We start from the raw sequence: 12,672 nt of genomic DNA, 5'->3' as shown, positions 1-12,672 counted from the left end.
TGTTGAATGAGTTCCAACAACACTGAGTCTTGTTTCTTATCTGTGAAATACAGAGAGACCACACGTTACCGGGTTGTGAGACTCAACTGAGAAAACGACTGTTTCTTTCAATTTTTGTTATTGTTACGCTCAGTTCAATTCCCTCCGGCCCTCTCCACCCGTTTGGAGGCAGTTCCTCGTCCCAGGCATAACGTGTTTCCTATAAGTGTCTGGAATGACTTCCCCGAAGCTGGACGCCGCACTCTGCTTAGAGCGAGGTCAGGGGCTCGGGGCTGCCTCCAACACCCTTAACCGCAATCCGGACACCCACCCCTTCCCACAACGCCGCGAGAACGGTCCTTCCCTCATCAATCCCGAGACCTCGCGAGAGTACGACAGCGCCCGTTGTCGCCCGGACTCAGAGGGCCTCGCCTTCCCAGCCTCAGAACGGCCTCCTCCTTCCTCTTTCCCCGCCTTCCACTCCGCGCTCCGCTCTCGGATTGGCTGATTGAACCGGGTCAGTAATTTCCTGGCCAGAAAGCGGTTCGAAAACTAGTCCTTCTTTTGGCCCCGCCTCCGAAGCCTGCGGATTGGACGGCTGAGTCAGGTGTCAGCGCCTCCGCGGGAGTGTGGACGAGCCAATCAGGAGCTTGGCGTATTTTACAAACTGGGGAAGTAGCTGCAGCAGAAGCCGAGAGAGTCAGGGAAAAAGCGAAGGAAGTGGGGCGACCCTGAGGGGTTCCGGTGAAGGTGAGGCACGAGGATCTTGAAGGGAATGAGGGTTGTGGAGGCTCATAGGGAGGAGAGGCACCTCGGGGTCCTGGGGCGAAAGAGTAGGCTCAGGGTGTCTGGAGGTGGCTCCCAGAAGAGCGGCCTTGCAGGCACCGGGGTCTTCTGGGCGCATGCATCTGGGCGGAGGTGGGAGTATCAGGGATGTCGGGACCAATGTCGGGACTAACTGGCTGACTTTTGATCCCTGATCCTGCCTTCTTCTCCGTCTCAGTCGGAGCCATCATGACTACCCTCCAAGCCAGGAAGGATCCTCTCCCCCGGGGTGTATCTCCCACCCCTAGCAAGATTCCCGTACGCTCTCAGAGACGCCCGCCTCTCCCCACAGTCAAGTCCTGCGCCGTGGACCAGGAGAACCAAGATCCAAGGGTAAGAAGGGCCTGGTGGGTGAAGACGGTAGCTACAAGGAGGCAGTACACGCCAGCAATACACCCCAACGCTGAGCCCCAGCTTTTTGTCCTCCTCTTCCCCAGAGATTGGTGCAGAAGCTCAATGTTCAACGCCCCCTCGTTGACTCAGCAGGCCCCAGGCTGAAAGCCACACATCAAACAGAGAAATCAGAGAGATTGGTGGGGAGCACTCAGCTCCGGAACCCCTTAGAGGAGCTCAGACCTAGCCCTGGGGGACATAATGTGGAGCCTGGGCCCCCTCCCCAGACAGGTACCTGTTGGAGGCTTGAAAACTCGCTATCTCCTTGGCTGGGTGGGAGAATGGGATGGGCACAGTGGGGTTTTGGGGCTTTGAACTCCTCCCATTTCCTGCTTACTATAAGAGTCCAGGTCGCTGCTCGTGGAAAGCTCTTTGCTCTTAGAAGCCCTCTCCTTCCTTAGCAGAATGTCATCTTTTTTAAAGCCTTTTCCAGCTCCCCCAGTCACAATCAATTGCTCTGTGTTCTAATACTTTGCAGTACTTCGTTTGTAACATGTCCATCCTTTGGCTTGAGTCTGTTACCTCTCTATGGTTTGATGATAAGTTAGTGAGAATGGAGGCTTTGTCTTATTCATCTCTGGGCCCTGTGCCTAGAAGAATGTCTTGTGTAAAGTCCTGTGAACACTTGGTGAGCTGAGGTCAATTGAATGGGTTTCTTTGGCTCACTCTTGCACCTCAAGGTGACTACACTAGGGTCCCTGACACTTCAGCCTTCCCCCTTCCTGTTCCTTCTCACCTTTCCTTCTTCCCTTGCAGAGGCTCCAGGGGCCACAGAGTTTGTGGCTGACCCTGAGGCCCTGGCCACCATCCTGTCAGGTGAGGGGGTGAAGAGCTGTTACCTGGGGCGCCAGCCCAGTCTGGCTCAGAGAGTACTGGTTCGAGGGAGCCAGGGAGGCACCATCCGGAGGGGCCAGGTAATGAGACAGGAAGGATGTGAGGAGATCAGGCTGGGGTGGACTGAGAAGAGAATCTTGAGCCTGTGCTGATAGCCTCTTTTGGGGTCCCAGGGTGCCCGGGCCTCTGCATATTTGGCCCCCAAAACTCCCACCCACCGACTGGACCCTGCCAGGGCTTCCTGCTTCTCGAGGCTGGAGGGACCAGGACCACGCTGCCGGACCTTGTACCCCCAGAGGCTAGAGGCTCTGGTAGGTGCCCTGGAGGGGCTGAACTCAGTGCTTCTGGGAGCTTCTTCCAGGGACAGAGCTGGGCCCTGGGAAAGAAGATACCTTTTGACGAGCCAGAGGGGTTCTGTAGAGGCAGATGGGATTGGTGGTGAGTCCAGAAGGTTTGGGGCCCACCTCTGACTCTGCTTTTATCTCTTGCTCCTGTGGGTCAGATCCCACCTTCAGGACCTTCCTTTTACCCCTCCGCTCGCCCCAGTTTGCAGGAGCTAAGAAGAGAGACAAGTGGAAGCATCCGGTGAGAAGGCGAGGGTCATTTGGAAAAGGATGATCCAATGTCGGATACAGGGGTCCCTCAGAGCTGGGGCCTTCCAGTAGCTTTAGGACTTCCCAAGGGGAAGGGGGAACCTGTGATTGCCCAGGGTGAGCTGTTGGAATAGGGTTCAGGCCTTCATAGCCAGGCCTCAGTATGACATCAGTTTCTTCAGGTTGTAGAGGGAGGAAGGGGACAGAAATGAGAGGTGCTATCTTTTGTTTAGTGGCTAAAGCATAGACTGTAGCAATAAATGGGAATTGGGTTTGATTCCTGACTCTTACCACTTGCTAGTTATGCAAGCTTGCCTTAACCTCCGACCTTCAGTTTCCTTAATCTGCCAAATGAAGATAATGTCTGTATTGTCATTAGAGGCTGTTGTGAGAATTAAATAAGATGATGTTTGTAAAGCACTTAGCACAGTGCCCAGATCACACTTGGTACTCTGTGACTGCTAGTTGTTCTTATTATCATCAGGACTTCAGTGAGCCAGGCCTCAGGATTGCTCCTGGAGACCCCAGTCCAGCCTGGTGAGTGTGTCTGCCCGTGGGGAGAGAACAGGGGCAGGTGGGCTGTCTGCAGCAGGGAGCAAGACAAGGGAAATTTCAGCAGGCTGGAGGAAAGGGGGGAAGGCCAGATCAGAAGGAGCCAGAGAGGAAGAGACCTTCTTGATAGGCCAGAGGTTGGCTCAGTTGCACTTGTGTCAAATGAGGTGGTCCCTATTTCTACCCTCTCCCTGCCACTGCCTGCAAGATTCACGTTCCACTCACTGCTCTATCCTCAGCCCCTAAGAGCCATTGCCACACCCCTAGCCCACTCAGAGTATTCAGATTTATAAGTGATTACTGAGACGGTGCTGGGCTCCAAGGGGATGCTGGATGGGTCGCCGCCCCTGATGGTGCAATGAGGGCTGTCAAACTGGCATACCCTTTTCAGAGGAGGTTGCAATGCCCTGTGCCAGACTTGGGTGGGTGTTCCAGACACTCTAGCAAATTTTCTGTCTCCTCCTAGCTTCCTCTTTCCCTGAAGGAGAACATGAAGTTGTCACTCACTCAGATGAAGGAGGAGGGGGTCCCCTCGGTCTGGCCCAGCGGGTACCATTAAGAGAAACCCGAGAGATAACCTACACCAGGGTGAGATGGAACCCTCCTGGGATGGGGGAAGGGGGAGGGGAGATGCTTGGGGGAATTCCCCAGCAGCTGCCAGCTCTGAGGATTGTGGGTGGAGCCAGGCAGTTCTTGACCCTGGGTTTGCCCCAGATGGGCCCAAGCCCTTTCCAGAGTGGGACTAGCCTTAGTTTGCCAGGTGTCTTGGGCCTGGGGGTAAGAGGTCACAGTCCTGCATGTATTTGTATAACCATACAGTGCTGAGAGTGGACGGATCTGACACTTGTGAGCCAAAAGCATTGATTCATTCATTCACCCCACAAGTATTTATTGACCAACTGTGCACCAAGCACTGTTCTAGGTTCTGGATATACAGTAGTAAATAAGTTCACATTCTAGAAGGAGAAGACATAAAATAAACTCATATGTAAAATACATATTATGTCAGATGGTGATAAGTTCTTTGTAAAAAAAAATAAGGCCCTGAAGGGGTAGTGGAAGTGGGGGGGGGTGCTATTGCAATTTCAAATAGATTATTAGTCAGGCGGATCTCATTGAGAAAAAGACCAGAAGGAGTTGAGGGAATGAGCCATGCAGATATCTGGGGGAGGAACGTTCCCAGCCAAGAGAACTGCAGGTGCAAAGGCTCTGAGGAGGGAATGTGCCTAGGGTGTTTAAGGATCAGCAAAAAGGAGACTCCAGCGAGGCTGAAGCAGAGTAAGGAGAGCCACAGGGAGTGAGGTTAGAGTGATGACAGGATCAGACTGGGTAAGGACTTATAAACCAGTGTAAGACCTTGGCTTTTACTTGCGATGAGTGGAAAGCCATGGGGAGGGGGATGACATGATCTGATTAGGTCTTAAAAGAATCACCCTGGCTGCTGTGGTGAGAACAAGACATAGGAAGGCAAAGCAGGAGGGGCTCACTCTTCCTCTTCTTCCTCTCTGCAGGACAGCCGTGACTCCCACCTGATGCCGTCCCCTGGCCGTGTGGCGCCACCTTCCATCGCCCGTCCATCACCCTTTGGACGGGCTCAGCGTGTCCCCTCTCCTGGCCTCTCAGCTCCGGTTTGTGTCCACAGCTCCTGGGGGCTGGGCAAGGGCTGGCCGGGATCCCTGCTAGGTCTGGGTTTTGTTTCTGCTCAGCCACCCCTATCTCTTCCTAGACCTCGTATTCAGTGTTGCGGCGTCTCGCCATTCGCCCCAAAGTCCAGTACACACCCATCTCATCGGCCCCCAGAGTTCAGCGGGTAAGAGAGGGCAGGGGAGGTAGCTGGCAGAGGCCAGGGCTGGGAGAGGAAGGGAATGGATGGGTACAGGGAGAGTTAAGGGGCAAGGGGAGACTGGGCCCTATCTGCGGGTGCCTTGCTGACATCACCCTTCTGTCCCAGGCCCAGTGGTTGAGTGGCCTGTCCCCTCAGTCTTGCCCTGAAGAGCCTGCCCTGCCCTGGGTAAGTATCAGAAGCCTTCCCATGCTGAGATCCCTCACTCGGTCCTGTTGGCCTGAGGCCCAGCAGTTTGAGGCAGGTGGGCTCTCTGAAAACGCTACCTAACCTGCAACTCTTCCTGCTTCTCTGCTGCTCCTCTTAATCTAAGTCTAGGGCCTCTCAATTAGGGACCTTGGTCCCTTCCTCCTGAGGGTGGGACTCAGGCTGGTCTTCCTGCCCTAGCCTGGCTTCCTCACGTGGCCCTTGTCCTCCCCATCCTATCATATGGCAGGAGCAGATTGCAGTTCGGTTATTTGACCAGGAGAGTTGTATAAGGTTGCAGGAGGGGCCTGGGAAACTATCTATGGCAACTCCCTATGGACCCCACCCCAGTAGAACCCCCAACCTCCAGGAGCTAAAGATGCAGGTATGTCTCAGGGCAACAGCTTTGATGCCTGATGGGTAGTGACAGGGCTGGGGAAGGGAGAAACAGAATGAGAGGAGGGTATGGGATAGGACAGGGCGGGTAGAGACTTGAACCCACATCTTGACCTCACACTGAGGTACTCTGTCCCACCCACAGCGCATCGGTATCCTGCAGCAGCTTTTGCAACAGGAGGTAGAGGGGCTGGCAGGGGGCAAGGTTGCCCCCATTAATGGAGGCTCCTCTCTGGATATGGTTGAACTTCAGCCCCTGCTGGCTGAGATTTCTAGAACTCTGAATGCCCCAGAGCATAATTCTGGGACTTTCCACCTTCCTGGACTCTCACAGCACTCTGGGCTGCCGAAGCCCTGCCTTCCAGAGGAGGGTGAGGAACCACAGCCCTGCCCTGGAGCAGAGCCTGAGGTAGCTCAGCCCTGTCCTCCAGCAGAGCCAGGGCCCCCAGAGTCCTGCCATAGGAGGGGGCCTGAGATACCAGAGCCCTCTGCCCAGGAACAGCCTGAGGTATCAGAGCCCTGCCCTCCAGTAGAGCCTGGACCCCTTCAGGCCTGCCCCCAGAGGCAGACTGGACTCCCAGAGCCCTCCCCTAGGGTAGAGCCTGGGGCATCAGAGGCCTGCTCCCTGGAACCTAGAAATCCAAAGCCCAGCCCACAGCCCTGCTGCCGTCAGGGGGCTCCAGAGACCACCAGCCTGATCTTCTCCTCCCAACGCCCACTTTGTGCCAGCCCCCCTATCCGCTCACTCCAGTCTCTGAGGCCCCCAACAGGCCAGGCAGGTAAGGAGTTGGTTGGAAGAGGTTGTGAACAAAGGAGGTCCTCATCTCTTGCTGGGAGCGGGGCCCCCGCCCCACACCGGGTGATCCCATGCTTTCCATTCCCCGCCTCGCCTGCCCCAGCCTGGCTCTCTGTCACCAGGAAGGGAGGGGCTGTGCTTCCAGCCCTGTGCTCCTAATTGGCTTGACCCTTGGTGAGGGGGTGGGAAAGGGCAGGATATGGTGGGAGGATAGGACTCCACAGCCTGCCCTAAACTCGCTGTGGCCCTCGGCCCTCAGGCCCCAGCAGTTTGGCCCCTCGAACCCTGGCCCTGAGGCAGCGCCTCAAAGCATGTCTGACCGCCATCCACTGCTTCCATGAGGCCCGCCTGGATGATGAGTGTGCCTTCTACACCAGCCGAGCCCATTCCTCAGGTCCCACCCGGGTCTGCACCAACCCTGTGGCCACATTACTGGAATGGCAGGACGCCCTGGTGAGCCTCTGGTCCACAGCCAGGCTGTGCCTGCACAGCAAGCCTGTTGGGAAGTAGGAAGCAGGGCAGGGGCCAACTTTGGCTCCTTTACAGAAGTCAGGGGGCAGGGATGGCTACAGTTCAAGGATGGCTAGGCTGTGACAAGGTCTTCTCTCTCCCCAGTGTTTTATCCCAGTCAGTTCTGCTGCCCCTCAGGACTCTCCATCATGAGGCATCCGCCTCCACCCACTCCTGCTCTGCCTTGCTCCTTCCTTTTAGCCCTTATTTATTGTCGGTCTACCCCACGGGACTGGGAGCAGACACCCTTTTGTCCTTCAATAAAGTTTCTGAAGTGTCCAAATGTCTGTTTCCTTCTGGTCCGATCTAGGCCAGCTACTGCTGTCACTCTCCGATTGCCCACTTGGTGGCAGTGTCCTCCAGCTTAGTAGCCAGCCCTGGGCTCTCAGGATGCCCCAGGCCCCCTCACCTAGGAGCTGTCCTGAAGGGAGGAAGTCATCCCGCTCAGCAAGCTCTAGGAGTGTGTTGAAGGGCAAATATGGGCCTTTGGGGACCTCCTCTTCTCCTTGCTCCTTGAGATCAGTGCCACTTCCAGGAGCCATCAGCTATTCCCTCATCCCCTAGAGCTCCTTTTCTAAGAACTCTCCCTATATCAGGTGGAAAGCAAAAGCACCAGACCCGTATCTTTGGAATCCTCCCTTGTTACTATCACTCTGGTTGGTGTTTCCCTATAGTGTAAGGCCCCAAAGCTCTCCTGAGGCTGATACCCCTCCCTTTCCATATCAGGGTAGAAGCCCTGAGCTACTCTTCCAGGCAGGCCTTGGCAGAGAGTGATGGTGAGGTGGGAGTCCTTGAGACTCCCTTGAGAGTCCTTGAGAAAAGGGGTCAGCCACTTTTCCCCATGCTGTGCACCAAGTTAAGAGGCACACACATTCTCCAACTTCACTTTATTGGAAGAGGCAACAGCAGCTGTAGCCCCAGGGCCTAACCCGAATGGGGGTGAAATGGGGACTGTACAGAATGAGTTTTAAATACTAGGAAAGAATTCAATGGTTCCTCCAGTTCACAGGAAGGCTGCCAAGGCCGAAGCCTGGAGCCTGAAAATAGAGATGAGGGGAGGAGGGGATGGCAAGAGAAAGTTGTCATGACAGGACCAGCGCCTACCCCACCCTAACGTCTCCTCTCCTCGTGCCTAGATGGGCTGCTTCTGTTTCTGTTCTCTACTTCCCATGATGCCAGGGCTTCCCTCCTGCTTTCAGTGGCTCTGAGCTCTAGCTAGTGAAACTGTTCCCCAGCTCCCGGCAGAAGAGAGCTACGAGCCCCGCCTTTCTACTACCAGGCTTTCACAGGCCGGCACAGGGATGCCGTTGGTCCCTTCCCAAGCCACTCTGCTCCTCCTCCGGCCCGGCCTCCTCGACTCTCCAGCTGCTTATACCCCAGAACACCAAGAGTCCACCCATTAAGGCCGTCTCTGGGAGTGAGAGGGTCCGCCCCACCGCCAGGCTCTCAAAGGATGGGGTGGCGCCTTGGGTGGGGCGGGCTGAAGGTGGGTGAGGAGGAGGCCGGAGGCGAAAGGAGAGGGGGGGGGGGCCGCGGGGGATGGGACCCGGCTCAGTCCGGGTAGATGATGAAGCCAGAGAAGGTGCTGTACTTGTTGGTGTTACCACCGTGCACTTTCCCGCCGTCCAGCTTAATGAAGACTTCATCGCCCACGTCCAGGTGCAGGATGACGCTGTTGCTGGCATAGTCGTAGTTCTGGTCTGCGTCCTGAGCAATAGCGCTTGCCCGGACCTAGTGAGGAAGGAGAACAGAACAACCCGCTCACGCCCTGTGCGGAGCTGGGGTGATGAGAGGGGTCAGGTCCAGCGGGTGCAGCTGGACATGTGAAGGCCGCCCGAGGGTAGCAGACTGCAGGGGCTGAGGAGGACGAGGAGAGGCCCCGAGATAGCTGAGCTTCTCAGGCACTGCCATTCACTAGCTGTGTGACTCAGGCAAGTTTCATGCCTTCTCTGGTCCTCAATTTGAGCTATAAGGTGGGAGGTAATAATAGAGCCTACCTCATAAGGTTGTTAGGATTAAATGAGTTGCTACATGTTAAGTGTGTTAGAACAGTGCTTTGCACATAGAAAATGCTATATAGTATTTGCTATTATTATTATCATTTAAAAAATAAAATTAGCCTGTAGGGTAATTTCTAAGATGCTGAACCACTAAACTTGCGTTCCCTTCTCCCAGTGATAGGGCACAGGTGTGTCTCTGCGTATGCAAGGGTGTGGGCCATAGCAAAGTGCAACGATGTGTTCTTGCCTCCGGGTGCCTATGTTCCCTCCTACCGCCAGCTGGCGCCCCGACGTGGGGGTCGCCTTCCGCCCCAACAGGCCTCTCCTCCAGTCTGGCCTCGCTGCTGCTGGTCGCCTCGGGCTGCCAGCCCCCTCCCCATTCCCTCTCTTCCTGTCCCGCGGGGCTGGTTATTAACTCATTAATTATTCATCATTATTCTAATCACTATTTACCATCCCCAGGGCCGCAGCGCCCGCGCCGCGGAATACAGAGTGGGAGCCGCGCGGCCCCCGCCCCCTCAGACACCGACACACTCCAGATACACCCTCGCCCCCTCCGCCCGCTCACAGATACCCGACGCAAACCACATACACCGACTCAGTGCCACGCAGATAGACACCGCTCTCTTCTCACACCTTCGCACCCCGCACCCACAGACACACTTGTATCATGCACACACTCACACTCCCTTACACTCATACACTATCTCACTCCCATACGGACACACATACACTCTCAATCCCTTTCCCTGGGTTCCTGCTAGGAGAAGACACGAATGCAGTGCCTGCGGGTCTTGGAGCTGGAGAGCGCTGCGCCATAGCAGCACCCGGGGTTTGGACAGCCGGCCCAGCAGGCCTGATGCGCCCCTCAACACGACTCTCCCGGCACTGAGGTCACTGCTCAGCCCCAACCTTACGCCCTGCCGCCTGTCCAGGGCGCCCAGGCACCTCCCCACACACACACTCCTGTGGCCTCTGGCTCCTTCTATGCTTGTCTCAGTCCTGAGCCGAGTCCTTGGGGGCTACTGTCCCAAGTCAAAGGCAGCAGTGACTCCGATCTGACCACAGGGGCAGGGAGCAGCAGAATGTGGAGGTGAGAGGTTGCAAGGAGGATGTGGGGCCAGGCGCAGGGCCCCAAGGCTTCTGCTCTATCCGTCCCTTGTCTCTTTCTTCCTCCAAATCCGTTTCTTCAAGCCACCTGGCTGCCCCTGAGCTGCCATGCCATTTCCCACCTCTGCCTACCGATTCAGTATTATCAGCTGAGGGTAAGGCCTGCTCTAGACTTGGCCCCAGGCCCTGGGGCTAGCAACAGAGCTGCCGGGCAATTGAGCAAGTGTTTTATTTCTTTTTTATGTTTTCCTCAAAAATCCAAGCTGAATGCCCCCACATGGGAATGGCTGCCAAGTGCCCACTGCCTGAGACCCGGATTCCATTCTAATTTGAAGGAGCCAAGTAACTCGGCCCATAGTGAGGCTGGGAAACCCAAAGGCCGGAAAGGCTGTCCCAGATGAGAGGGTATCCCACGACAGATCGAGAAAGGAGGCTAATTGGCAGGGTAAGACACCAGAGAGGTTTGGTGTCGATTGCCTATAGTTGGAGTGTGAGGCAGCAGCTGCAGAAACATTAAGCTTTGAGTCCTGAGTTCTAATTCTGACACCATTCCTAACGCTCCGTGAGACCTTGGGCTGGTCGTTTCCTTTCTCCAGCCCCCAATTTCTCTTTGGCTAACTGAAGCGATTTCTAACTTCTTGGCAGCCTGCGGTCCCTGGATTCAGTGACGCTGTTTGGGGAAGGGGTTCTGGTTGCGTAATGAGTGCAGGGAGATAAAGCTATCCCGGCGGATCTGGGGCTGGGTGGGGGAGGGCATCTCACCTGTCCGTTCTTCATCAGGTCTGCCCACATGCTGGTGCCGTCGCCGCCGCGCATGAGCACATGGTAAGCGAAGAAGTAGACACCCGGCATGGGGCAGGTGAACTTGCCACTGGCCGCCTCATAAGCGTTGCCCACATTGGTCACCACGTCGTCGAAGCGCAGCACCTCGTAACCTTCGTGTGGCCTCCGCAGGCCCGCGTAGAAGGCAATGCGAGGCATGTAGCCGGCAGGGGGCGCCACCCCGCCTGGGCCTGGGCCCGGAGGGCCCGGGGGACCTGGCCTGCCAGGCTCTCCTGGAGGCCCTCTGGGACCTGGCGGTCCCGGAGGCCCCCGCAGACCTGCCTTTCCGCGCCGGCCCACCTCTCCCTTGGCGCCCGGTGGGAAAGGGGGCACGGAGGCGGGCACGCCGTCGGGTCCTGGGCCTCGCGGCCCATGCGGGTCGCACACCATGCGGCAGCGACCCAGCATCTCGTAGTGCGCAGGCCCGCGGGAGCTGTGCACCAGCAGTGGAATGGCCACCAGGAGCAGCAGCACCATGGCCACCCCGACGGCCGCTCCCGCCACCCGCTTTCGGCGGCTCAGCCGCGACGCGGCCAGGGCCAGCAGATCCTCCTCACTCTTGGGCGCAATGGCGACGGAGGCCCGGGGCTCTCCGAGGGCCCCGGAGGCGGCGGCCGGGCTCGGGCCTGAGTCGGGAAGCCCCCGACGGCTGCGCCCGGACCCCCCCGCCCCTGCGGGCTCCGGCCTCAGGAGTGCCTTTCCCCAAACCTGTCAAGCCGAAGGTCCCCCCCGTGGGTCGGGCCAGGGGCAGCTCCCGACGGTTCAGAGCCCGTGGTCCTCTATTACCCTCCTGTTCAGCCTAACGCTCCCGGGCGCCTGAAATCAGTGGCTTCTCTGACGGCTGGTTTCTTACAGATCTAGGATGCCTGCTCTCCGGACAGCTGCTTTCTCAAGGATGGCGGCGCCTAGGTCCCCGGCTACCCAGACGGATCGCTCCCGGCCAGAGCCGGGACTACTCTCCGCACTCTGGACGTTCCGGACTCTGCGCTGCGGGTGGTGCCCACCGGACGCGACCTCGTCATAGGTTTGTGCTCTGGCTCCTGGCGAGCACTGACCTGCCCTTCTACCCCCGCTGCGGCCCCAGCCCCTGCTAGAGCTTCGGCTCCGGCTAGCGCTCTCGTTCTCTGCGTCCCCAACCTTCTCCCCTCCCTCCCGGGGCGGCAGTGCGGGTGGTGTGAGCCGCCGCGCGGCGGGAGCCTCTATAAGCGGCCGGGGGCTGAGCGACCCCTGGCGCCCAGAGCGGGAAGTGCGGGGGCGGGTCAGGCAGAGGCCCCCACCCGCGTCCCCCCAAGCGTCTCTGTTCCTGCCCGGCTCTGAGCCGGTTCTGCAGGGATTCACGGCCCTCACTGGATCCTTACTTTCACCCTCTACCCCGAGTTTGGTATTCCCTGAGCCCAGAGAAGCCAGAAACAGCGATGGGATAAAAAGGGGCCGAGATACACACACACACACAGAAGACAGAGAAGGATTCCAGAGATACAAAGAGTCCCCCATCCAAAAAAAAGAAAAGAAACACCCACAACCGAGAAGTGTGAGAAAAGGTACAAATTCGTCACCCCATGCCCCTCAGTCCCCGTGACCAAATAACATATGGTAAAGGGTTTAATGGGCACGTGTTGGCCTGAACTGGAAAAGGCAAATCTCCAGTCCCCGGTACCCTCGACCCCCAGTATTGGGGGGCGCAGAGCAGCCGAGAGAGGGAGGAAGGAGAGCGAGAAAGCAGACCAGCTGGAGGAGCGAGCAGGAAACCGACAGGAAAGCAGAGAAGGAGCGACAGGGAAATCAAGAGAGGGAAAGCCAGATAGAGACGCAGAGACAGAGACAAAGCTTCGA

General features: G+C 57.3%; 2 protein-coding genes across 3 annotated transcripts; one reads left to right on the top strand and one right to left on the bottom strand.

Annotated features, from left to right (window-relative positions):
- The first annotated feature begins 653 nt into the window (after positions 1-653).
- TROAP (trophinin associated protein) lies at positions 654-8,386 on the top strand. 2 transcript variants are annotated; one of them, XM_058558331.1, is made up of 15 exons: positions 654-729; positions 983-1,137; positions 1,242-1,428; positions 1,954-2,111; positions 2,187-2,342; positions 2,534-2,616; positions 3,109-3,161; positions 3,643-3,764; positions 4,688-4,804; positions 4,903-4,986; positions 5,128-5,187; positions 5,456-5,590; positions 5,747-6,380; positions 6,657-6,850; positions 7,013-8,386. In XM_058558331.1, exons 2-15 carry the CDS (start codon positions 994-996, stop codon positions 7,058-7,060), a joined length of 2,175 nt encoding a protein of 724 aa, XP_058414314.1. In that variant the 5' UTR covers positions 654-729; positions 983-993; the 3' UTR covers positions 7,061-8,386. The 2 variants fall into 2 exon arrangements, with proteins under 2 accessions (XP_058414314.1, XP_058414315.1); XM_058558332.1 differs by having other exon boundaries at positions 2,205-2,342; positions 7,013-8,385.
- On the bottom strand, positions 7,085-11,936 carry C1QL4 (complement C1q like 4). The gene is made up of 2 exons (XM_058558343.1): positions 10,780-11,936; positions 7,085-8,638 (listed from the first exon to the last, which is right to left on the bottom strand). Exons 1-2 carry the CDS (start codon positions 11,314-11,316, stop codon positions 8,459-8,461), a joined length of 717 nt encoding a protein of 238 aa, XP_058414326.1. The 5' UTR covers positions 11,317-11,936; the 3' UTR covers positions 7,085-8,458.
- Between the last annotated feature and the right edge of the window lie 736 nt (positions 11,937-12,672).

The sequence above is a fragment of the Diceros bicornis genome, chromosome 17 (genome assembly GCF_020826845.1).
Source record: "Diceros bicornis minor isolate mBicDic1 chromosome 17, mDicBic1.mat.cur, whole genome shotgun sequence".
NCBI lineage: Eukaryota > Metazoa > Chordata > Mammalia > Perissodactyla > Rhinocerotidae > Diceros > Diceros bicornis.
This window is presented reverse-complemented; position numbering and strand designations above follow the sequence as displayed.